The sequence below is a fragment of the Lepisosteus oculatus genome, chromosome 16, assembly GCF_040954835.1.
Source record: "Lepisosteus oculatus isolate fLepOcu1 chromosome 16, fLepOcu1.hap2, whole genome shotgun sequence".
NCBI lineage: Eukaryota > Metazoa > Chordata > Actinopteri > Semionotiformes > Lepisosteidae > Lepisosteus > Lepisosteus oculatus.
Window position 1 is genome coordinate 2,763,887 of NC_090711.1, and position 25,511 is coordinate 2,789,397.

Here is a 25,511-nt window from a genome sequence, read left to right on the forward strand (position 1 = left end):
CATGCTTTTCAGAGCTGGGAAGAAAATTGTTCTGAAAGGCTGAAACGAGCCAGACAAATAGAGGATAATAACCAAATTGAGAGGAGAAAAATTATAGTGAAGGGGGTTATTAAGAGTATTAACCTGAATTAGAGCTAGTGTTCATACTGAAGGATATTGCACAAATCAGACTTTATCACCCTGCTTTTTTCCACAATTAAATAAAACAAAACAACTCAAGTAACATGATTATTGTTTTTTGAAAGTTAAAATATTTCTAAATACAGACTTTTAAATAAAAAAAATCATTTGTAAGGTAGTCTTGCTTGTTGGTTTTGTTTCTTTTTTTTTCTAAAAAAAAAGTGGTAAGAAAGAAAAGCTCTTTTCTGGAGTCGAAGGCAGAAGATTATCATTCAGCTTTGTTCTATATTTGGCCTAAGTATTAGAGAATGTGCTTTTTCAAATTGCTCAATATGTATGTGTTATTCAGTGCAGAGACTCCCGTCGAGTCTGTGGTATGCAGTCAGGACTGGTATGCACTAGCCTCATCCAAGGGCAGCAAACAAAAATAGATCATTTAAAAAACTGAAGAATGCAGGAGCCTAATTCTGCGAAGATGCGTGTGCATGGTCCACAGCCATCAGAGAAAGCGAGACTTGACACGATTGCACACTAATGCAACTGGTCACAAACGTTCGAGGCAGGCTGACGGGCAGCACTGTGATGTAATGGTTAGGGCTCTGGATTAGAAAGGGATTTTTGCGGGTTTGAATCCCAGGAGGTGAGGCACAGGTGCTGCTCTCTTGAGCAAGTTACCGCACTCAGAACGTTAAGATGCACGGCTTGGGATAAAGTATTAACCAAATGAATAATAAACGGATATATCTCTTCCTCCCTACATGTTGCTTTGATGGAAAATCAGCTTCTATCCTTCCCATTATCTTTATGCTTGGTAATATCGTTAATACTATCAGATAAGATGGACTGGGTACTTTTGGGTACTTACATCTGTTATTACTTCTTGGGAAACAGCCATTGTTTTATGCATGGACTGCAGGTGAGTCAGTGTTTTCAGCGCAGCTCCTGCCTTTTAATGCAATATATTTTATTTCTTAAACATCTCCACGGAATGAGATGAGATTTAAAACCATATTGCAACACCTACCACAATTTGTCAGATTAAGCTGTCTTTTTGAGACAAGCTGTCACGCCACTGCCTTAAAAGATTAAGTATTTGGTCACTTCAGACACCCCCTAAGTCTCAGGCTTTCCCGTGCTCTGAGAACTAGCAGAGAATTCCACTTGGCAAAATACCTGCGTCCGTACCGGAAGGAAAGAAAAGAGAAACAGGTCCTGAATTTCAGCTGGCTGCTGCATTTCTGCTCGTGACTGGGGCAGAACGGTCACCTGGTGCTGATTTGCCCTGTGCTGCGTCCACCTTGGCACCTGCCTGCCTGTGCCAGCTGGAAAGAACTGTGACTGAGCTCGGCGTTGAGCTCCTACCGCCTCACATCTCACCAGGGAGCTCGTGGAGCTGTGCAAGGAGACTCTCTGCCTCCCTGGCCTCTCTCGATCCAGTCTCGGCCCACACGGGCCCGGTGTTATCAGACCCGCTTCACAACAAGGTCGTCTGGCGAGCAGCTGCTCTCCCTCCTAGTGCAGGGGTTCTCAGTCCTGGTCATAGAGACCCCCACATCCTGCCGGATTTCTCTGCAGCTTCTTCACTGAGCTCCTTCAGCGGAGCCTCAAGCTGCTTGGAAAGAACTTCTGCAAGCTTTTTGTGCTCAAGGATTGGAGATTTTAAAGTTACTTAAGAAATGCAGTAGTTAAAAGGCAGCTTCCTACGTGTTTAGGAACTGGAAACAATGAAATAAGTTCAATTAAAAATGTCGTTAGGTCTGCTAAGGGTTCGGTTATATAACGAGAGCTTGGGCAGAACGCACACCAGCAGCACGAGCACGGGGAACACCTGGTCTACTGCACCAACCAGTGTTCTGACAACCACTACAAGTTTCTCCATCTGTTTCTCTGTAGCTTCTGCAAAACTCTGCAAGGCTCCAGGGACTCTTGCTTCAAAGAATAAATCATGGCATGTGTATCATGTCCTGCTGTGCACATATCTGCTGTACATACTGTATACTCTGTTCAGGAGCGCTTGATTCTGTTGTGTTGGCTTACCTCCTAGAGCCCAACTATTAAAGGTTTTGAGTTGGACAGACTCCAAAAGCTTTCAGCCTCCCAAATGAAATAACGCTAAAAGTAAATTAAGCAGGGCCCACATCATCACTGAGGCAGCTTGCGGTTCTAGAAGTAAAACTTCCGTTTTTTTTTTCTTTTAAAGCAGCAGCTTGTGAACGACACGAGAATGAGAGAAAGAGAGAAAACGACAAAGTCAGTTGCTTAAAAACCCAGTTGAGAAGGTGTGTGTGGGGGGAAATCTTTGATCCGGGCTCAGCCGCAGCTCAGAGAAAGAGAGGGCTGAACTGTGGGCCAAAACCCCAACAGAGAGAGGAGGAAATGAGAGAAGCAAATGTAAAAAAAAACCCATGAACCTACCTTGTAGACGAGAGTCAAAACTCATTTCTTACAGCTCAACCAGAGCACACTCCCTCAGCTCAGCTATTGTGCTCGCTATGCTAAGACTGAACATAATCTGCACAAGATGGTTTAAATTATGACGTGAGGAGGGTTTTTTTCTCCTTTCTCAGAGAGGTGGAGCATAAAATGGGCCTTAGTTTGAAGAGACTATTTACTGCTGAAGTACTTCTGTCTTTTTCTGTTGTTTCATGACTGTAATTGTATCTTATTTCCTCACGTTTTGTAGGGGATTTCTGGTTCAGTATCTGAAAAAAAAAACGTTGCATCTGTTTATCTGGAGAAACATTCTGTGAGTTTTAGTACTGAGCGCTGGCTCTGAGGCTCTGTGTAGGGGTGTCAGCGGTGATAAAAACTGTGATGAAAAAGAAACAGATGTTCAGCTGAAGCTGGCAGTACTTTGGGTATTTTTAAGTTTCCTTTCTGCTTCCTCACAGACAAAGAGGTTAGAAAAATTGAGCTGCAAAGACAATATCCAGAGAACCTTGGGCACTCAGTGGCAGCTATGTTTTTGTCTGTTAGCTGCTCAAAGCAGAGGTGGAGACAGGAAACGTTTGTGTTATGGAAATGTGTGACAGGGATCCCATACCTGGGAAGTATACTAACTCTCCAACTTCCACATTGTGGGACAGCCTCTGTTATAACAGCTGTATCCTTTTAACTTACGCATGTATTCATCGCAAAGTGTTTAAGAAAACCAGTGAGCTGCCTAAAGAAAATAAAACTTGGAATCAACCCAGGATAAATTGGAAACAGAATTCCCTACGATGCTCTTTCAGTCTGTTTCGCTGTAGCTGAGCAGGGCTGGGCCTGGGCCTGGGCTGGGCTCTGAAGGGAGATCTCAAGGGGTGTGAGGCTGTTGCTGTGGGTTTAGAATTTCCAATTTCTGTCTGTCTGTCTGTCTGTCTGTCTGTCTGTCTGTCTGTCTGTCTGTCTGTCTGTCTGTCTGTCTGTCTGTCTGTCTGTCTGTGTCCTGTGAGGGACTGGTGTCCTGTCCAGGGTGTGTGTGTGTGTCCTGCAGTGGACTGCTGTCCTGCCCAGGGAGTATCGCACCTTGCACCCATGGCTTGCTGGGTGGGACAGGCTCCAGCTCATGACCCTGTATGGGATAAAGCAGTTAGAAAATGGATAGGAATGAGTGCAAAAAGGCTAGTTATGTACACAAGCCTGTTGAGGTGACATAACACTCTGGGGTTTGAAATGTGTCCCAAGCCCACTGAGTCACTGCTCCAGTCTTTTGGTTGTTTGTTATGACTGTGCCACCTTGGGGCTGACACATCACCAGGCATCCTGAGACTGCTGCAGACACACAGTCTGCCTGCCGACCTGGCTGCCAGTACGCAGGAGAGAAGGATTTGCTCGGATTTCCAAGAGAACTGTTGGCACAACTGCAGCTTAAAAGTAGGTGGGAATGAAACGGGAGGTGGGGTTGGGGTTTCCACTGGCACAAGTTTGGCCATGTCTGGCTCTGGGTGTGATTCCGGAGCTCCTGTGAGTCACGGAATGAGTCTTCCATTCAGCTGCCTCTTCCTCATCACAGAGGTGACTGTATGTGCTTACAAGACTCAGGCTCCCTCTTGCCTGCCTTCATCCACCCAAAACAGCTGACAAATCCTCCAAGGCTTTATTTAATAAAAATAAAAAAGAGAATTTCCTGGTTTTTTTAGTTCCCCACCCGATTTGGCATCAAAAAGAAGGAATTAGGGGTTCAGGAGAGAGCCAGGACACCTGGGTTTCGTGTCTTTCATTTCTGCTGTAAGAGAGGCTTGCTGATCAGGGGTCTCCCTTCCCACAATACCCTCCCTGTGAACCCCACCCCTGCCTGTCCAGGCCCGGCTTCTAGACAGGCCACTCCAACACATCGGTCTACCATGCTTAGCACTTGTATTATTTTATTATTTTAATCCCTAGTAAATCAAATGAAATGCTAAGTATTTTAAAAGCCGTGATCTTCACAGGACTAGGAGTACATGATTCTGACGGGGGAGAGCTGGAGAATTGAAACTAGACTGCCAGTCTTGTGGTTGATACCACAGAACTGCAGTCCAGGCTTCTGGCCCAAGTTAGCTCACTGGGTTAAACCGCTGTCTTGTAAACACAAATGCTTCCAGGAGCACAGGTTTGAATCCCACCTCTAGCTGACTAAAATCGCAGCCTAGGCTCCCAGGAGAACTGAGTGACTTTGTGAAGAACGGGCAAGCCTGGCTGTGCCAGCTGATGCCAACGAGCCTCTGCGGACACCTGGGTAAATATCAGGGTCACGCTGGCGTCAGTCCCCCATGATGTAGTGATGCATGCAGTACAATATGAGTCAGTGACCCCAAGATCAACAGGTTCAGTCCACAGGCAGCTGAATTAATGTTCAGACAGATGAATCAGCTGAGCAAAGTCAACGTTTGGAGACTGAAGTTGGAAAAAACGCCAGAGTGCTTTCACTCAAATACACGCAACCGAACTTCTTTAAGCTGAACACTTCTGGGTGCTGTGTGAACTCCATGGACTGCTGGTGTAGCAGCAGAGACAGGTAAAACAACAGTAGAAAGAGGACAGAGTGATGTTCCGCAATTGAACAGGTGAGGATTCATCCAACACTGATAAAAATAAAGAAAATTGTTTTATCCATCCATTTCCTAACCACTTTATCCAATTTGGGTCTGCGGGAGAGCTGGAGCCTATCCTGGTAAAGGCATAAGGCAGGGTTCACCCTGGATGAGATACAGAGCACACACACACACAGACACACACAGACACAGACACAGACACAGAAGCCAATTAGCCTACCACTATGTCTTTGGACTGTGGGAGGAAACCAGAGCACCTGGAGGAAACCCACACAAACACAGGGTGAACATATAAACTCCACTGCGTCACAGTTTTGCCTTACATTGTTTTGTCTTTTTTTCCATCTGTTCTTTTCTACATATCCCACAACATAGCTGTGGAGGGTGGAGGGAGTTGTGGATCATAAACAAATTAACTATACATTTAAACTGCCCTTTTCTGTGAGGAATGAGTTTTCAACAGACTTAGAAGAGAAACAACAGGATACTTTATGCTAATTTATTTTAATAAATTAGTGAGCAATATTGTTGGCATCAACACATATCCAAAACTGTATCTACATATACTCTACATACAGTTTTCTAACAGTTTATTGATTCTACCAATGAGTTATTGTTGTAGTGCAGTGTGAAGATTACAAGAAATGAGATATCCGGTGTTGAGAGGGAAAGAAAACATTGTGAAGAAAAGACGTGTGCTAAAGGTCAGGAAGTTCTGGCACAAAGGATGTAGTTTTTGTTCCTAAAGAGGATAAGGATTTCAAAACAGCTACAGTAAGCCTCTGGGAAAATCATGAGTCTCTCTTTAAAAAAAAACAGGCAAGTAAATAGAACTCAAAGAAATAAATAGAAAGTAAATAGAAATAACAAATAAATTTGTGTTTGGTTATTTTCTGATGAGGAAATAAGACTTAATAGTGAGTAGAGGACAGGATCAATGAGATTGAAATGAATCAAGTTCTAGTCTGACCAGACCAATTCTAGCATTGAGCTAATGATTCATCAAGAACAAATACTGCAATTTAGATTTGTGCTAAATTTCAGAAAGGTTATGTTCGATCTCCAGAGTTCGTGAAACCAGGGTTACTAACCCTGAGGTCCTGACTACTTGGTCATTAAGAGTCCTCTGGGGGTGTCCCTAAGAATTAGGGGTGTAAACCCTGATATCCTGAGTAAATTGGCTTCCCTGAAGTTCCCCCTTAATTCGACTGGTGCAGTCATTTCTCACTCCTCCCCCTGATTCGCTTTGTCTTGGGGTTGCAGGTGCAGAACGATCACTGTGCTTCTCCCAGGTGGGGCCGCTGGTGCAGAACGGTCACTGTGCGTCTCTTAGGTGGGGCTGCTGGTGCAGAATGATCACTGTGCGTCTCCAAGGTGGGTCTGCTGGTGCAGAATGGCTACTATTTGTTGCCCAGATGGGCATCTTCTGAGACGCTGGGCTGGTCTTTAGGTGAGACAGACTGCTCCACTGTTGGTGGGGCTGAGAGGCACCTGAATTCCAGTGGTGGATGAGTCCCACACACCACAGTGGAGCTGTGAGTCAATCTACTCTGACTGACACCTGTCCGTCACTGAGCTGTGACAGAACTTGGAGGGTGGACTTCAGAAGGAATGAGTGTACAAAGACCTGTTCAGTATAAGAGCCCCTGCACTCTGGAGTCTGAGTCACTTGACTGGTCTTTGTTATGGCTTTAACAGATCAATGGAAATTTGGGTAAGAGTCTTTTCCATCTGTACCTTTTCTGCATCTGCCCTTTTGTATTTTTGTCTTTTCCCGTAACATGTTTTCTTCAGTTGTTTTTGTCTGCTCATCCTTTTTGCATGCAAGAAAAAAATCAATAAGCAAAGTTTAACTGAAAACCCAAATCCCTGTTTGTGTTCCCAGCTGGCCAGGGGAACGTGTAGCTAGTGACCTTGCTGTCTAGCAGTAGAGGACCTCTCCACCTTCATGAACCGGCCTCCCACACAGGGCTAGAAATGCAAAATAGACAGTACCCGGACAACAGTGGTCTCCTGGTGAGAAGAAGCTATTAAGAATGTGCTTTGTGCAGCTGTAACTTTTTCTAATCCCCAGAGTTCTTGCCAAGCAATAAATTCCTCAGGGAGAGATAGCAGGCAGGGCTGTAATGGGAGCAGAGACAGCTGTCCAGGCCAGGCTGACAGACTCCAGCTCTCGTCTGCTCGCTGTCGTCTGACACTCCACAGGCACAAATATTTTCCGGTACCTCCTCCTCCCCAGCAGATCAGGGTATTTCCCCATGTACGCATTCTGACTTGGAAACCGCTCTGCTCAGCACTCCACATGCAACCACACTCATCAGGTAGAAAGTGGGAGTACAAATGGCAAAGTAAGAGTTATTATGTTGCCTTTTCTTAGTATATTAGTATACTGTTTCAGATAGGCAATGCACAGAAAATATCCAGCCCCATACTGAGAGATACAACACGCTGGAATCTTACACAAGCCACCCGTGATGGCTTTAATGGCCTGCTCTTATCATTGCTTACATTCTAACCCTGACCTACAACAATGCACATGACTTGTTTTTTTCCTCTAGAGCACCTCTATGCCAATAATCCAGTGGCTCAGTTCCGAACCCCCCCGGTGACTCAATAGTGGTACAGTCCGTTCACAAGACTGTACCCTGCCTGCCCTAACAATGGGCTGACCCTCATTAGCACTGTGGGTACAACTCAAGGGCTGCTTGCTCATTGACAGAGCACATGGCTTTTAGTAAACCAAAAATTGTCACGTCTCTGTGAGTTTCTTAATGGGCTGCAGCTGTTATTAAAACCCTGTGCTTCAGCAATGTCAAGAATGCTTGGCCCCAAAGTATTCACCCCAGTCCTAACCTGTATTGAAAGAAAATACACCGGCTTACTCAGTTTAGTTTGGACAGAATGTACTTTTCATACATGTTTTCAGCACTAGAACTTTATTCTGCAGAAATCACTGTCAAACAAACCGCTGTGTCGTTTGAGTCTGTTTAAAAATGCTTTCATGTTTGGTAAATTATATTTCTGAAAACGTGAAACAGATTTTCTCCACTTCTCTGCTTCAGCTGACAATAATGTAATAAGAACTTCGCACAGATGCATGAACGGTAAGACCAAGGAGTTGAACTGCTCAGCGATTTCAGTATTTCAATGGCTGCTCAAAAGGTCACTTTGTATCTCCATACAGGCCTCACCCTAAAAGAACGTCTCCTTGCAAGAGTGTCTCTGCATGGCCAGTTTGTTATGGTTGAACTCTGGTGTCTGCGAGGACACCACGCCACGGGCTCTCCCTTGAGGCGCAGGGTCAGTCCTGGTAGCTCTGTTCCCTCTCAGGAGCAGAGACACAAAATTAATTTAATCTCCCCATTTCCTGTCTGTCTGCCACTGGAGCGTACCTCTCTGCCAGATGGCCTGCTCTGCAGAGAACAGCTGGATTCAGGCCATTACTGAAAAATAATGTAGCTCTTCAGGTCCAACAAAATCTTCTTTTTGCAACCAACCAGAGCACCAGAGCTCCCGTTACGAAACACAGGCTTTCCCAATATCTGAGCGCATAATGAAGGTGTAGGGTAGTCTAATAAACCTGTGGGGATAATATTATTTTGTATTGATATCTTCTCTTGGAAAAAAAGAGCATCACCTCAACGTAGTAGTAGCCTGGTTTGATGGTATCTAGAATGCAGAAAGCTTGATGAATTCCTCTCTTGCATCTACGATAAGGCCAAACACTGTTTCTGATTACTTTCTGCTTGGGTGCTAATAGTGAATCTGTACATCCTGTTGTGAGACCATATCTCCATGGCATAACTGAGTAAACGCTTCGGTTTAAATACGATGCGAGTTGTCTATGTTAATACAGACATAATAAAGTGTCTGTTTTACGCGAATTGGTCCTTTGCGTACAGTCTACCGTGAAATATTATCCGCAATACTATGTCTCCCCCTTGTGGCTAGTTCGGGGTTGGCAGGAGGAACAGGCCAGCTGACTTCCCCTTTTATCCAACTTGGGCAGGAAGCGAAAATATCGCGATATGTAGCATCAAGTCAGCCCATCCGTTATGACGTCAGTTCCGGGGTTGCGCATGTCCGGTTGCCTGTGTTGTGTGTTTCGCTGCTGCTAGGAAGCCGCATCGCGGATTGGAATAACAACAGCAGTCCAGTTCCAAAATGGTGATTATATACAAGTTAAATCGTTCTATCAGCATGTTTTCTGCCAATATTTAGAGCTGAGTGCATTGCCTGATCAGCGAACGGCGAATGTTTTTGTATTTGGGATTTCATGGCACAGTGGGGCGTTGTTCTTTTTGTACCTGGTAACTTAACTGTGTTCTGCGTTGACAGGGCACGGATAAGCTGCATTTAACTGTTTCAGTTCACTGAACTGATTATATGAATGTCAAATTATAGAAATTCCGCTTAAATGAGTAGGAGTAGGAGTACTGTACGTTTGCTTGGACAGCGTAGCGGTGCCGTGGTGTGAGGTGTGACAGCACTACCTCGAACAGTGTAGCTCGTTCAAATCAGTTGCCTTTGTTGAACTGTACGGTTAGGCTGAAGCTTGGCCGATCTGGACCCTTTTCTTCTCGGGAGCTTCTGTGACCGTGTAAAACTATTCCTGTGTTTCAGTAGGTGGGCAGGTCAGTGTAAGACCCCTGGCCTGCTTTGAAGATGCACTGCAAGCTTACAGCGTCTGTTTCTCCTGCGTTGGCAACCCTGCCTCAGACTAGATAAGCTGCTGCTCACGGTGTTTGATGTGACGGTCGTTACTGATCACGGGCGTGTCTTGCAGGCTGAAGTGGAGGAAACCTTGAAGAGGATTCAAAGTCAGAAGGGTGTCCAGGGGATCATCATCGTTAATGCAGAAGGTACGTGCGCCCACCTGCACAGGTATCATAGTGGTCAGCATTGCTGTGGCGGAGTCCTGGGCTTGGTTCCAGACCTGGGGTGCTGTCTGTGTGGAGTTTGTATGTTCTCCCCAGGTTTGCGTGGGTTTCCTCTGGGCGAGTCCACATGCTCGTATGTTCACTAGCTTCTGGGAAAACTGGCCCTGGCTTGAGTGTGTCTGCCCTACGATGGACTGGAGTCCTGTCCAGGGTGTACCCTGCCTCGTGGCCACTGCTGGGATAGGCTTCAGCTCCCCACACTTCGGAAAGCACTTAGAAAAGGGTCTGTTTTCTTGACTTGCTCAAGTGGGAATCGCCAGTTGTTTTTAGGGCCGTGAGCCCTGGAGAGGGTGGAGGCTGGCAGACAGGCCCCCCTGGAGAGCCGTTCAGCATCACATCTCTCGCACCCGTGTCCCTGCAGGCTGAGGCAGAGCCCGAGAACGCTAGGGCTTCAGGGGAGGCTTTTACTATTCTTAAACGCGGGCCACAAAACGTGCCCAGTGGGTTTCTGACCAAGTTTGATATCCTACGTGTTCACAGGGGTTTTTCCCCCAGTATACTCCCACAGTCCAAAAACATCCTGGCAGGTTAATTGGCTTCTGGAAAAACTGGCCCTGGTGCGAGTGTGGGCACCCTGTGATGGACTGACGTCCCACCCAGGGTGTACCCTGCCTTGCACCCCTTGCTTGCTGCGATAGGCTCCAGCTCCCCTGCAGCCCTGAACTGGACAAAGAGCTTAGAAGATGGGTGGACTTGAAAGGCGTGCGCCATGCATCCCCCACCTCACTCCCTCTTGCCCCTGCTGGTAGGGATCCCCATCAAGTCCACGCTGGACAACTCCACCACCGTGCAGTACTCGGGGCTCATCCACCAGCTGGTGATGAAAGCGCGGAGCACCGTGCGGGACATCGACCCCCAGAATGACCTCACCTTCCTCCGGCTCCGCTCCAAGAAAAACGAAATCATGGTCGCCCCAGGTAACCAGATCAAAAGCATTTAAAAACAAACATTTATTAGTCCAATCGCTGTTTGCATCTGTTTTGCTAGATTGATTTTAAGAGCTGGGTGACGTGTGCAGCAGTATGTGGAGTTATATACAGTGTATGCCTTCGCTGAGATTTATAAAACTGGGCTCATCGGCCCCCCCTACAAGCACCCTGTAATTGTGTGGGGTTTAGTGGCCAGTTGGATCACGATACAGGAAGGGAATAACAGAAAAAATAAATCTTCACTGCATTATGTTAGTAGCTGTTTTTTGTGTTTCTATGCTCCACGCACGCTGATGTGTAAAATTCCTCGCCCAGCGTCCTGCTCACTGACCACTGTGGGGGTGCGAGCAGGAGCAGCAGACAGGTATTAGCGTAGCTCAGCCTGAGGGCTCTCTCACCCAGAGTGCAGATCGAGCCCCTTGTCCGAGCCGGATAGAGAGGGCGTTATTCAGGCAGGAGAGCCCTGTGACCTCCAAGGTGATTCTCACAGAGGTTTCAGCTCTGGCAGGTAGGCAGGTCCTCACTCTCTGTGCAAACAGAAAAGCAGCAAAATGAGCAGAAACAGACTGGACATTAGAAATAGTTAAAACGAAACCCAACTTTTTTTTAAATGTTTTTTTTAACGTTTCATGTTTAATGTTTACAATTTCTTGCATTTGGAATGTGTCTTTTCACATACCCCAGCTTTTTCTCCATGGAAACACAGACAGGGAGAGAAGCTTGGGGTCAGAGCGCAGGGTCTGCCATTGTACGGCGCCCCTGGAGCAGTTAGGGTTAAGGGCCTTGCTCAGGGGCCCAACGGAGTAGGATTCCTCTGCCGGCCGCGGGATTTGAACCGGCAACCTTCCAGTCACAGGCGCAGATCCTTAGCCACAGAGCCACCACTCCGCCCTTATGTCATGCAGGGGGTCATTGGGAGTGCTTTAAGGCAATAATATTTTAAGCTTGTTTTGCAATGTTCAGTAAAATGATAATCTTTGTTTTTTCCTTTTGACAGATAAAGAATACTTCCTCATTGTCGTCCAGAATCCTACAGAATAAGAAGACCTATTCCTTTTATTAAGTTATTTTTTTTATTTACAAGGCCAAATGGTGTATGTCGAAAACTGTGCCAGTGTCGGATAAATTGTTCTAGGTTTATCTTGGAGAAAAAAGCATAAATTAGTTTCATCACAAGTATTCATTTTGTGCAAAGAGTGTAATTCAGTGCAATAAGAAGTAAACCTTTACTGCAGCTCCATTCCTCTGGTTCCCAAGCTATACATCATAACTATACAATGAAAGAGAATGTATTCTCCATGCACATGCAGCAGAAAGCACAGGCTAGGAACTGCTGCTGGTTTAAAGAGTTGGAAACAAAATCACTGAAGTGCAGGGGTGAAGACTGACCAGGTCCAGTGTGATCCTGTGTTTAATTCCGGACTGCTTCCATGAAGGCCTGCAGCATTAATGATTAAGCATCCTGCACTGTCCTGCTCAAAAACTGGTCACTATATTTTCAAAGACGTTATCAATGTAGAACTTGTTCTTATTTACATTTAAACAATCTTTTAGTTTAATAAAACTTGAGGGGTTGGAAAGCTGTGGTTTTCCCCAAAGGGAGCTGGCTTGCAGAGGGTGTTTGAATTTGATTTGTATTTGTTTCCATTCATTTCCTGCACCTGTGAGCTTAAAAGGCATCTGCAGCTCAACACGGTTTTTACTGTGGCTTTTGGGAAGAGTAGATTCCACTACGTGTACAGTGCTTTTCCTCCGATGTAAGGCCGTTTAAAATCTCTTGATTTCTTCAGCTGACTAAAGACAGCCACCCACTGGATGAGTGCAGAAAAGACTCATCTTGGCTCTTGCCCCTACTGTGTTTTGGACCATGAAGCACCCTTTTCCTTTACAGAACTTGTTCCATACTATATATTTAAGAAAGTCATGTGTCAATTTAAAAGCATCTAATAAACTTCTCATGGTGGCAATATGTGCAAAGAGTCTGTATGTTTGCTTGGGTTTCCTCCCACAGCCCAGAAACCTGCTGCTAGTGTGAGTGTTTTTCTGCGTGCCCTGTAATGGCCTGGTATGTACATGCACTCTCTGCACTGAATTAGACTGATCAGCACAGCCCTCTGGATTACACAACACTTAATGCATGTCAAGCAGAAATAATGATTCAGTTTTCACAGCCAGGATTGTATCAGGAACACCCAGTGAGGGATCCTACAGTACCCCCCCCCCACCAGCTTTCCTTTGCCTACATGTCCAGTAGAAGTGTACATTTTAATTGCAACACAAAACTACTAAAAACAAATAAAAGCCTCCTTAATGCATAAAAGTAACGACCTCAGTTTTTTGTTTTGAATATCTAAAAGGTAATTTACCAGGAGGCCATTCAGCTCATACAGCTTCTTTGCTAGTTAGTAGTTAATGGATCCTGGGATTTTATCGAGGTGTTTATTGAAAGAGGTCACGTGGTCAAGGCCTATACCCTGGATGAATCAATCAGTTAGTCCAACACTCCCACCTACCCCGTCTCTAAAGGTCAAGTTTAAACGTGTCACACTTCAATAAACTGGGTGTAAAAACCAAACATGGGCAGTGTTATCAGTAAGGGGCATCATTGCGGGTCTTATTGTTGCCTTTTAAATTTCTGTCTCCAACCCCATTAAATGATTAAGTACTACGAGAGCACCTAAAATGGATGAAAGGGATTCATGAAACACGTCGAGCCGATTCTGTCGGCTAAACACTCCTCCACCCTCTCCACAACACGGCTCCTTCCCCTTTAAGAGTCTCCGGCTGACGTCATACTGCTCGGCTCGCTACACTGTCACAAAAGCGAGCTGGGCAGACAGAGATCCGAGCCCCAGGTTGTCCAGTCATCTGTGCTTGAGACGGGCGTTAAACCGGACTGATCCCTCACAATAATGCCTTCCGACAGACCTTTCAAACAAAGGAGGACGTTTGGTAAGTCATAAACAGTTTATTTGCAAATTAGGACAATGTATTCCCCACCACCACTATCATTGATTACCAGATGTCGTGTCGCTCAGTCTTTTGTTTACCAAACAAAAAAAACAACAATCTAGAAACCTCGTCATAAAGACGGCCTGTCGGGCACTTCTGTTGTGCCCGACCTGGGTGGGTTGTTTTTCTGCCGTGTACGTGAAGCGGGCGTGAGCGTGTTGAAAGGTGTTTTTTTTCTCGCGTCCGTGTAGTTTATTAAAAACGCGGAGCGATCCGGAAGGCCGTGCGTTCACATCGCCGCTCTTGAATCCGTTAGTTGAATACCGGCAGGACCGAACAAGTTGGCATCCGTACCAAACCTCAGTTATGGGCTCTGGTGTTCAGGGACGGAGGATTTTAAAGTCCCATTATTACACCAGCTTGCTGGGTGCACTGCAGGACCTCGCTCTGTGCGAGACCACTTCGGATAACGCGGCCAACAGCACCAGGTTTTGATGTCAGGTTCTTCACGAAAGAATTGGATGATGTAGTATCGCTGCCACAGGGTGGTCCGAGGTCACAGTGTGCTTGGCGTCACGGGCACCCGGTTTCGGGAGTGGGGTCGGCACCCCACGGTGGGGAAGATGGGGAGGTACAGTGAAGTTACATATAATACACTGTTTAATATGGGTCCGCGTATGAGATACAGATCGGATACATGGTGGCAAAAGAACAGCAAATTGCATAAAATGGAATCATTCTCTATATCGGAATGTATTACGTATATGACATACCATACATCAGATTAACCCAAAGAACGTTTTCATCATTCTTGTTAGGACGTTAAAAGCGATTCAGTTTTACGGACTTGATTTCATAAATCAGGATTTTCTAATAAGCGGATATTGACCTGCAATCCCGGCTATGTCGCATCTTAAGAGTATTCAACAGGTGTCTTTAACAGTTCGACAACCTGTGCCGCCTTCAGCGTGCACGCCTTACCGCGAGTATCCCCCCGCCTTTTCACTTCAAAATGAATCAAGGCAGGCTTGTGTGAGAATGCGCACCTCCAAAAACAGCGCCGTACCGCGCAGCCACGCAGGTTAACGCGGGATGTTACCCGTCTCGGAGAGATCGTCAATGTGCTTCCAGACGAAAAGCTGCTCGTCTGCAGAAATCTCCCAACAGGAAGGTCTCAAGGCGACCCGACGGCCCCGCGTGTTTCCGGCGCGATGGGGGCGGAGCTCCGGGGCGGGCGGGCTCCGTCTTCAGGCAGGACCACACCCCCTCACCTCCGCGAAGCTTGGACTTTTACTACAGTAAACATCTTTGGGACGGTGCGTGCTGGATTCCGAATGCCAGCTGACCCCAGGTCAAGAATGTTAAAGGGTGATCCTCATTACGGATGTCTTGCAAAGAACCCGTGCATATGAAGAGGATGCAGGGCTTGACAGAAAAAATTGCAGTATGGGTAAGGGCAAAATAAGAGCAATAGGCTTAGGAAATCCTCCAAATAGAAAAACGGGTCAATATTTTTTTTTCTTATGACGGTATAATCCAACAGTGCTGAGGGATAATTAAGCATTCTATTTCATTTAGCACACAACTTCGGTTAAATTTACAGGTTTTCATTTAGAAGCTGTGGGGGGAAACCATCCTCTACCTTAAGGCGTCCTGTCGATTAGGGACTTGTAGCTGACAGCCGGTATCGGAGCAACACGGAACTAATTGGTAAAGGAGAGAAAAGCCCCTCCCTCCTTACTTTAAATAGACTCGTACAGGCTCCGCCTCAGGTGGGTGTGAACAATGAAGGGCTTGCCGATCCTGGCACGCGAAGACGACACCTGCTGCTCTTTAGCCCAGCTGTTCTTGGTTGAAGCAACACCTTTCCCGGCTGGAATGCGTGGTATTTCTTCTCCACTCGGAAGGGTGGTGTCTTATTCCACTCATGAAATGCAGTGGGCAGAAAGCACCCTCCAGCATGGTGTTTAAGAGCCGAAGAACAATCCAGAGGTTCAAGTGAACCGTGTTGATACCATCGGTGAAGGGCTCAGTTCTGGGACCATGGGCTCGACTGGAACAGAACTCCAGGACCAGGATGTAATTTGCGCCCCTGGTGGGCGTGACCCTAGCAGACATCCCAACTTGGAAATTGGGATTTCGGGGGTCGACCCCTAGTTACCCCTGTTTGCCCTCTCGGGGGGCTTTGTGCTTGTAGCTCCTCTTCGCTGTCATTATGCACAGTGAAGTCCCGTGGTCAGACTGTACTATAATGTGATCCACAGATGAAGGGGAGGTCACTGCTTGGGAGTGTTGTAATAAAGAATGGGGAGTTTTGCCGGTTATCCTGTTCCTGGTGGAAAACTGCAGTTCAGTCAGTGTGACTGGACTCTCCGCTCCGACCCCTTGCTGATCTTTAAGGATGACTGCCTGTTCTAACCTAATAGGTTTCGTTGGAGCTCTTTAATTATATTTAGTTAGAGGTTGTCTTTCAGCTTTTTCTTAAGTCATTTGTTCTCCACCTACTGAGTAGAAGAAAAGCTTTCAAAGGTTCTAACCAAGCAAGTTGTTGGTTCCTCGTTAAGGACTAATTAAACAGAGAGCTCAGCTGCAATAGCAGGTTCCTTTGTCTCGGAGTGGGAACTCTGGCCTAGACCAGTCCTGGTGCTGTTTATGTAGCAGAAAATTGATTTTTCTCATTTGCCCACTGCTTATTTTTGTGCTGTCAGTGTTAGTGTTCGCGGTCAAAGGTCAGCCACGTCTGTGTACAGCTGTGTACTCTGATCAGGAGGATCTGTGGGCATGTAGAGACTGCCTGGCTGAACTCGTTTCGGTAGCTAACACAGGTCAGCTGACTGTTACTTGACTTTATTGTCCCAGGTGGGAAATGTGCTTTGAGGGAATGTAAAGACATAACACATGAAACACAACATGAACAAATAAGATACATAAATGTATGATGAGAAAGAAAATATAAATAAAGTAAAATATACTGTCAGTTATAATTTATATATATATAGATCTCAGTTAACCATAGAAGGTTAATAAATGTCAGTATAAAAGATGACTTCCTGTTGAATCTAGGTGCCCAGATGGGAGGAGGTCACATTCCCCTTGTAGAGGGGTGGCCATGACAGTCAGCCGTGACAGTCTTGGTAACCAGAGGGCACAGATACACCTGTGATTGGCCAGGCTGTGAGGGGGAGGGGACGAAGGATAAAAACGGGGAAGAGAGCTGCAGAGCCCTCGGGCAGCTGTTGTGTGACTGTGTCCTGAGAATTGCTGCTCTAATATACCCCTGCTGCGTGCGATGCCTGTTTACGCTTTCCGGCTCTGCCTCTGACTAGCTTTTCCTGTTTTCCTTTCCCCCTGACAAGCGGGCAGTGCCAGCTGAATATCGTTTTGAAACACGCTTGGGCTTCAGTTGTGACTGCGCAGTGTTGTGTCCCAGAGCTGGGGAACGTCTGCTTGCACCGGTCAGGGGTTGCCCAGAGAGCCACACCGCTTACAGCCTCTGGAGCGGGCAGTGGAGGGCAGAGGGCACTAGAGAGTTAATGCAGGGCACGAGGCTTGCTCTTGTTTTTGATTCATGAGGAGTGGGACCCCCCTGCTTCATGACAAAGCCGCTAGGTATAGTAGTAGACTCACTGAGAGGCAAGTGAGTCTTAAGACACAGTGCACGTGACTCCGGACTGGTGCACTCAATCATGCCATCAGAGGAGAACGTCACTGTGTGTGTCTGAAATTCTACCCTCCTGCTTGCACAACAAGCTCATTCCTGTGCTCGTGCATGAACATTTGCAGGATTTCTTCCACTGGCTTACAGCCTGTGTGATATCTGGCATTAACCAACAGAGGTGTGTTGGTGTAGATCAGGAATCTCAGACTCAGTTCCTGGAGAGCCTGGTGTTTTCAGGTCTGTCTTCCACTTGAGCTCTGTTTACATAGGTAAACTAATTATTGAAGTGTAAAATTATAATACATCTGACCAGGCTTTCAGTGGTAAATGTATAATGAATGAAGTGAATGTTGAACACTATCAACTGCAAAAGACTTGCAGAAGAATTGTATATATGTCTAACTGTAAAGAATGGTGTCAGTTGTCAAATTGACCACTCAGTCTGGAACAATCAAAAGACACCAGACCCACCAGGAATTTGGGACTCCTGGGTTAAGATGCTTCATGTTAACACTCCAGGTAGTGGGGCTTCAATCACAGCAGATCACCCAGGAATAAAGCCAAAGTTGGCAGAATGGTAGTTACTAGGACAGGAGAAACAGCTTCGCATTAGCCTGCTGTTCTAGATTATACCCTGCCTCACCTGTTCTAAAAGTTATAAGATACAGGCCTTTGAAGGGAGAAAGAGAACTTGAAATAATATCTCCTTTTTGTTTAATATATTTTTAAACCACCTGATTATCTATATTGAAACAGATTATATATTAGATATAGTACATGAGTTGATCACCCTCCCTGAGCCTCAGTTATCAATGTGGACTGCTCACCATGTTTATTAGTACTGTATGTGTCATGTACTGTATGTGAGGCCTCCACAGATATTCCTTCTATCTCCTGTTGTATTCCAGCCGACCGCTGCAAAGAGGTACAGCAGATCCGAGAGCAGCATCCCAACAAAATTCCGGTAAGGCACTGCTTCCCGATCCTTGTAGATTACTGACTCCTGCACTAAGACACCGTTGAATCAGAAATCTTTTCAGAGTTCCCTCCCTTGCTTGGACATTATTCTATTTAAATTCTATCATTGTACTAAATGATATGCAGCCGACATTTACCGTGCGCAGATTTGCCTGCAGTAGCATAGTCCTCAGGCGTGATAACTGGTTCAGAAGAGGTGTAGATTAATTTAAAATGATATTTTCTAGCCAGCACAAACGTGTAAGATCTAAATGAAGCATATGATGCCTCCATGTCTAAAGTACACAAAACTCCAGTTTGCTTCACGTGCTGAAGTGTTTCAGAAAGTTGTGTTCTAAAACTTCAGTTCCTTAGTGAGGAATTATTGTTTTAATAATAAACAGAGATCACAGGAACACACGGCAGTGTGTGCGTATTTATGTTCAGGGTGTCTGTCTCCCTATGATACAGTACTTTAATACAGCCAGCATCCAGCACTTCAAGTGCTACTAAGATTAATGTAAGTCTCCAGTAAACACTAATACCGGTTTTAGCAAAAGCATGAAGCGAATGAGGGGAGAAAGGAAGTAGGCTACAAACCCATCTCAGCAGGGGACTCCAGTTTGCTGCTCTGTGCAGAGAATGGTGGGCCTCTTAATTATGACATTATTCCTCCCTGGAGCTGGACTTCGTCTACGTGACACAGCTTGGGCTTTAAATCCCAGTTGTAGGATCACATCCCCCAAAACAAGTGAGAAAAGTACAGAGACAAAATGGGGTTGAATTCTGCTTGTTGTCATTTCACCTGCTCTTCAGCTCTTTCCCCTACAGCTCTTGCCCTCTGTGGCGCTTCCCTGGTTAAATATTGTGCAAGACGTATTTTTCACCCTCTCCAGTGTTTGCTAAAATAGATCTGCAATTTAGTTTTGCAGGTTTCTCTTGCGATTGCGAAACTGCTCTTGTACCATGTAATTGCATAACTTAAACTTGACTGTTTTTACTGTGACATTATGACATTAATCCTCCCTGGAGCTGGACTTCATCTACGTGACACAGCTTGGGCTTTAAATCCTGGTTTAAATCCTTTAAATCCTACTGTGGCTTCACTGTACCTTACTGTGCACTTTGCAGCATTTACTGTGCTATTATCCTGGTTCACAGCATTAAATTGCTGCAGCTATAATATAGCACATGCAATCTGATTAAAGAGTTCCGGACTGCCATTCTCTTAGATCCCTAATGTGGGTCTACAAAAGCTCTGGTGGTTGTGAAGACCACAGCAGGGCTGCCACAGTTTTGATCCCAATGCATTACCTCTGAAATGGTTCTGTAAGAGATGTGCTTAGCATTGAGCAGCCTGTCCCCTGGGCTCCTCCCAGCTCCAGAGAGTCTGGTGTAAAACACAGTGATAAACAGACGGAAACCAGCTCCACGCCCCTCCCACATCTTCTGGTCATCCCGGGGCAGGGTGGCGCCACTGTCTTCCCAGACTCTCCCAGCTTTCTCACTCTGCCTCCGTAGAGCAGTTCAGACTAACACGACACTCAAACCACACTCAGAGCCCCTCAAACACCTCACTGCTTTTTAAAATGGGCTCTTCTAAAATCTAGTTGCTCTAATACAGCTGGATCATCATGAGTGTTTTAGAGGACTGAGGCCATAAGCTTTTCTTCTCAGAGTTCGCTCCCTAACTTGGACATTATTCTATTTAAAGGATTTGTATATATATATATTTTAAAAAAAAACATTTTTTCTAGAAGCTTCTAGTAAATGATGTATGTACTGTCAAAGCTCAAACATTGATTTTTTATTTCAAAGGGGAAAAAAATAACAAAAGGCATTGTTACAAACGGGGGGGTAGAAACTGGTGGAAATCACGAATTGACCGAGCAGTTTAGTCGATCAGCACTCTTCCCAGTGTCACAAACTTCATCTAAAATCTAAGAGACACTTCTCAGTCACCCAAAGCTGTAACGGCATCTTCCCCTGTGTTGTAATGTAGTCTTTACAGCAATATACCACCTCGTCTTGGACAGGAACAAAAAGCACTTCGATAATCATATACCATGCTAAGGGAAAAGCTGATTTGTTCATCGTGTACAGGCCGTGCGTGGTCCATGAAGTGTTTTTGTTTTGCAAGCTGTGGCTGTGATTAATGAGATCCCATGAGACATGCTCACAGTGTTCACTTACAGCTCACAGCAGTATTCCCTGGGGTATGTGCCAGACCTTGTTACCCGGGGTCGCTCTGTCCACAGCTGGGACGTCCTTTGCTGCCGTCCTGTGGCCTGGCCTGGTTCTCTGATCTCTCACACAACCACACTTCCTTCAGCACACAATCTGTCTGCAGTTTTTAAAAAAAAAGCTGCCAGACTGTGGAGCTGTGTTTTTCGGCAGCTAAGACATTTATTAAAGCAGTCTGAGACGCACAGGGGTTGTGGATGGTGAAGTGCAGCAAATGTGTTGCTGATAATAGGGTGATGTAATATCTGCACAGTGTGGTTCTGAGTCCAAGGCAATAAAGTTATTCATTGCTAGCTTCATAATTCATTTTACCAATCCTAATAAGTATTCATCAATGACACCAGCTCTTTCCAAGGCCTGTGCCTGTTGCAATGCAGTAGATTTTAATCAAGCTACCAATCTCGATGGAGTGTTAGGCTTTCCTTTCGACACATTGCTAATCCACTGAAGTAGCACGATTCTACACTCTCCCTTGCGGCTGGTCAATTGAAATGACACCACCAGTTGTGCTCTGTAGTGTTAAGGAATTATTGTATGTTCCTTAAACCTGTTTATTCCGTGTCGCCCTGTAGGTGATCATCGAGAGGTACAAGGGGGAGAAGCAGTTGCCCGTCTTGGACAAAACTAAATTCCTGGTGCCCGATCATGTCAATATGAGCGAGCTGGTGAAGATCATCCGGTAAGATCAGTCAGCTCTTACTTCCACACAGGGGCTCCTAACTTCAGTCCTCCCGTATCCAGCTGACTTTATTCGATCAGTAGCCTAAGGAGCAAGGATAAGGAATAAACTAAACCTCAGGTGGTTTGTTGTAACCTTGCACCTTGGTGCTGGCTCAGCCTGTTGAGCCCCAGAAGAGCAAGCAGAGGCCCTTTTAAAAAGACCACTCTGTGTCTGTGTTCAGGCGGTGTTTCCTCTGGTCAGGAAGGCTGAGAAATCAGGTGGGAAAGCTCTCGCAACTTATCTGTAAGAGTGTCAGTGCATCTTCTGCTAGAATCCTAACAGTGTCCGTTGTTGCACCCCTGTCCAGAGTGGCTGACACACTGATAACGGCAGAGGGTGAACTCAACTGCACTCTGCCTAAAAATAAAGCCTGTCTCTTCAGTATTTATAGAAGCTGTCCCCCTGCCTTCCACAGAGTGTACGTACCATGACTTACTGGAGACCAGTACACCTTTAAGTTTGTGCTTTCAGAGAAGGGAGGTTGTGCCCGTGTTTGAAATGCTTCGGCAGTATGAAGAAGGAGGTACACAGCAGGAGAAGAAAAGCGTGCAGCCCAGCGGCAGTCGAACCGCATGTTTTGAAAAAGACCTTGGCACTCGGCGGCGCCAGTCTCTCTCTCCGTGAACATCCTCCGGGGTGCTGGCAGCAGTCTCCCAGCTGGCGCGTGCTTGGCAGGGGCTTCGCACAGCGGTGTCGCTGCTGTGACAGCTCTGCAAGCTTGGCCATGGTTCTGGCCTCACCGCCGGTGGTCTCTACAAGGTCCTTCAGCACCCTGGTCCCTGTGCTGGATTATTCACGAGCAGTTCATTCAGCTGAGCCATGAGCCAGTTCAGCCATAGGCGCCGTTTCTGAATTTTGGGAGAGGGAAGTCTGCGAGCTGTCTGCCAGGCATTCCATTTCAACTCAATTTCATTTTCTTATGTAAGCAATCTAAACTAGATACTGTGAAAGAAATAGCGGAGAGCTGTATGCAGAAGGAAACTCCTGGTGCGACGTGTCCCTCAGCTCTGCTGTGTCTCCTGTGGCGTTTGTGTCAGGTCTCTTCTCCTCTTCCCTCCTCCTGTCTTTCCTGACCTCCAGGCGCCGCCTCCAGCTCAACCCCACACAGGCCTTCTTCCTCCTGGTGAACCAGCACAGCATGGTCAGCGTCTCCACGCCCATCGCGGAGATCTACGAGCAGGAGAAGGACGAGGATGGCTTCCTCTACATGGTGTATGCCTCGCAGGAGACCTTCGGCTGCTAGACGGGGGTGGGGGAGCTGGAGAGAGAGGAGAGAGAGAGAAGAGAGTGGCCTGGCCCAGACCAGGAGTGGGAGGGAGAGTGAACTCCAGCAGAATGACTGCATTCCACCACACGAAGCGTTTACTCCTCTCTCTCGTTCTCTCCTTCAGTGTCGGGCGCAGGGCTCTCTCCTGATCCCCAGTAAACCCTACACGCAGCAGCTGTCTGTTCGTGCACGTGTGGTTAAATACTCCTGCGATCTTTTCTGGTTTGTTTTCTATGCATCCTGCCCTTTTCTCCACGTCACATCACATGGTTCTGTAGCGGGTACATCGCGTTGTCCCCTTCCTTGAGGTTTAACCTTCCCCTTTTCATCTTGGGGCAATGCAAGCTTTGTACGCTGTTGCCAAAAAACAAAAGCTCCCAGGCCTTTTGTAGTGCATACACTTGCTTGGCTAAAGCCAGGGCCTTGTGTTTAAGGCAGAAGAAGATTTCACTGATTTCAGGCAGAGATCTCGAGCCTCAGGTTGTTTCTCAAACCGATCGACGTCATGGCTAGCTCTTCTTCTTGCAGACTGTTTTCATTTCTTTTCTGAAAGCGGCATGAAAAGAAAAATCTGCATGTTGTCCTGGATGTTCTCTCCAGCAGGGTGAGACTTGGTTCGTGGCCCCTGCAGCCCTCACTGCCACCCCTCTTGAAGCTGTGTCCCATAGCTACTGGAAAAATCTAGATGGACTGGCTTAAAATAACAAATGAGGGAGAAACCACAAAGCTGGTAGACACGAGCCCCAAAATCAATACAGCAACATACAGCAAAGACATAAATTCTTTAGCACAGCTGAGGTTTGCATTAGAACTGCCAGAAGAAGGCCAAGCACTTCTTACTGTTTTTCTTGTGGGCTAACCTTTCTTCTGTGGTTTGAATATAGAATACCTTGAATGCTGGATAGTGGATGTAATGACAGGCTAATAATGGCTTAATATTAAGAATTACCCTCACAAACAGCCATGTATGTGGGCATATAAGGGCTCATGTGGTGACCTGAAGAAAGCTCAACAACAAACATTTTTTTGTTTCCCATGTGGGATGAACCCCTATTTCTTCCTGTACATGTGTAGGTCTACACACTGTGATATAGATATAGAACTTGTGCTTGAAAACTCACGTCAAGTGGTTCACCACAGTGCATTAAAGGGGCTGTGCTCATAGGTTTTAGGTCGTTCTCCTGTGTCACATCTCCATACAGCTCTCTCATCTCTCCTCTTCCCGGCTGAGGTGAACATCTGTCCTGTGTTACCCCACATGCTGCTTGCTGCTGCCCCCTCTCATGTTCAAGTGCAATGATCTTTCTTTTTACTGCAGGGTGGGGATCGGAGGGGGTCGCAGTATTGAACTGACGTAGCTCATCCATCTTGAGATCGGCATTTTTTAGCGTAGGAATAAATAAGCTTATTTGCACTTTAAACAACATTTCAAAAGTAGACAACCTAGGAATTGAGTACTGTTCAATTGTGTATATACTATATATGAGTTCTGTATAATCGGATCTCCTCTAGAACACTATGTATGTGTATGGTTTTTGGCGTTTTCAGATTTTTTGAATGAGAGGGTTTTCAATGCTGTCTATAACTTGCACGTTGTTTTTTTGGCTTAAATGCTTGTTCGCACTGTTCCAACATTTCTTTAAAAAAAAAGTGTTTTTAGATCCATTTCGTCTGTCAGGTTCCAAACCAGAAAAAAACAACACAATTTTCCCTGTATTTCTATGTAAGACAGACAATGGGAATGGGTGGTCTGGAAATTGTGCGTGTATAAACCATATATAAAGTCAAGTTATAAAGTCCAGATTGTTGACTGTGCGTTTTTATCATATACAATACTGTAAAAAAAGGGAGAAGTTAGCTGCAGTACTGAAGAAAGTCATTGCTTCTAAATGTCTGAGGGCATTTTACTGTTTCCATACAGAGGCAAGAACAGTTCAATTATGGCTCTTTCAGGTAAATAGTACAGATCCAAGAGGTTCGGGCGGAGAGCTGGACTGCAAGTTAAAAGCAAGATTCTACCTTGAAAAAAGACTTTAAGGCTTTTGTTTTGCTTTTCAGTTTTCATTATGGAATTAACCTCTTCCTTTCCCACCTATGAGATTTCTGTTCTGTTTCGTCAAAGAACAGAGCCTAAATTCAGTCTCGCTGGCTTTCCTCCAACATTTTTCGGAGGAAAAAAAAAACAAAAAAAAAACAGCGAATCCTGAAAGAGAAAATGATTTTAGAAAAATCCCTATTATGAACGCCGGAGTTGTGCAAGTGGCGGCACTACTCTGTTGGAACAGCAGAGAGCAGTAGAGAGCTGCTACAGCATTCCAGCTTCCTTGTCAAGACGTGGCGTTTAGAACACGAAAAGCCAATATCAAACTTAGCTTACACGCGAGCGCTTTAACACTTGTTGCATACAAGGCAAAACCTAGGCTCGTTCACTATGCAAACGTTTCAAAGCGTGTGCACATAGTCAAGTGATGGGAACAGCTGGAAATGCTGCAAGAGCCGCTGTTAAGACCTCCAAGCAGACCAAGTTAATCTTCTATAACCCTGCAATAGAAACTACATAGCTACACTGCATGTTGATGGCGTATGAATTTTGAATGATAGTGTTTATAAATGAATTCTATAATGTACATGCCGACAATTTATCGTTCAGGTGGTTGTGTCCTCTACACAGTCTTCCTTGTGAGGAAATCCACTGGGTTGAATTTGTC

General features: G+C 45.8%; 3 protein-coding genes across 6 annotated transcripts in view; 2 read left to right on the forward strand and 1 right to left on the reverse strand.

The window, feature by feature from the left end:
* st3gal8 (ST3 beta-galactoside alpha-2,3-sialyltransferase 8) overlaps nt 1–2,774 on the reverse strand; it is an 18,870-nt gene extending 16,096 nt beyond the window's left edge. For both annotated transcript variants that reach the window (XM_015365085.2, XM_015365084.2), the window contains exon 1: nt 2,536–2,774. The gene's annotated coding sequence lies outside the window, so the exon portion shown is untranslated. The remainder of the gene's footprint in view (nt 1–2,535) is intronic.
* Nucleotides 1–12,975, forward strand: part of dynlrb1 (dynein, light chain, roadblock-type 1) — a 16,515-nt gene extending 3,540 nt beyond the window's left edge. The window contains exons 1-4 of one of the 2 annotated variants that reach the window (XM_015365090.2): nt 9,193–9,302; nt 9,922–9,997; nt 10,825–10,992; nt 12,002–12,975. In XM_015365090.2, the coding sequence (XP_015220576.1) occupies nt 9,300–9,302; nt 9,922–9,997; nt 10,825–10,992; nt 12,002–12,045 (291 nt within the window). In that variant the 5' untranslated portion in view covers nt 9,193–9,299 and the 3' untranslated portion in view covers nt 12,046–12,975. Of the gene's footprint in view, nt 1–9,192; nt 9,303–9,921; nt 9,998–10,824; nt 10,993–12,001 lie in introns of those variants that run through there. The other variant, XM_015365091.2, reaches the window with a different exon arrangement.
* Nucleotides 12,976–13,798: 823 nt separating this feature from the next.
* map1lc3a (microtubule-associated protein 1 light chain 3 alpha) lies at nt 13,799–24,604 on the forward strand. 2 transcript variants are annotated; one of them, XM_006639646.3, is made up of 4 exons: nt 13,799–13,956; nt 18,523–18,578; nt 21,388–21,494; nt 22,617–24,604. In XM_006639646.3, exons 1-4 carry the CDS (start codon nt 13,917–13,919, stop codon nt 22,777–22,779), a joined length of 366 nt encoding a protein of 121 aa, XP_006639709.1. In that variant the 5' UTR covers nt 13,799–13,916; the 3' UTR covers nt 22,780–24,604. The 2 variants fall into 2 exon arrangements, with proteins under 2 accessions (XP_006639709.1, XP_015220575.1); XM_015365089.2 differs by lacking the exon at nt 13,799–13,956 and adding an exon at nt 15,297–15,406.
* The last annotated feature ends 907 nt before the right edge of the window (nt 24,605–25,511 follow it).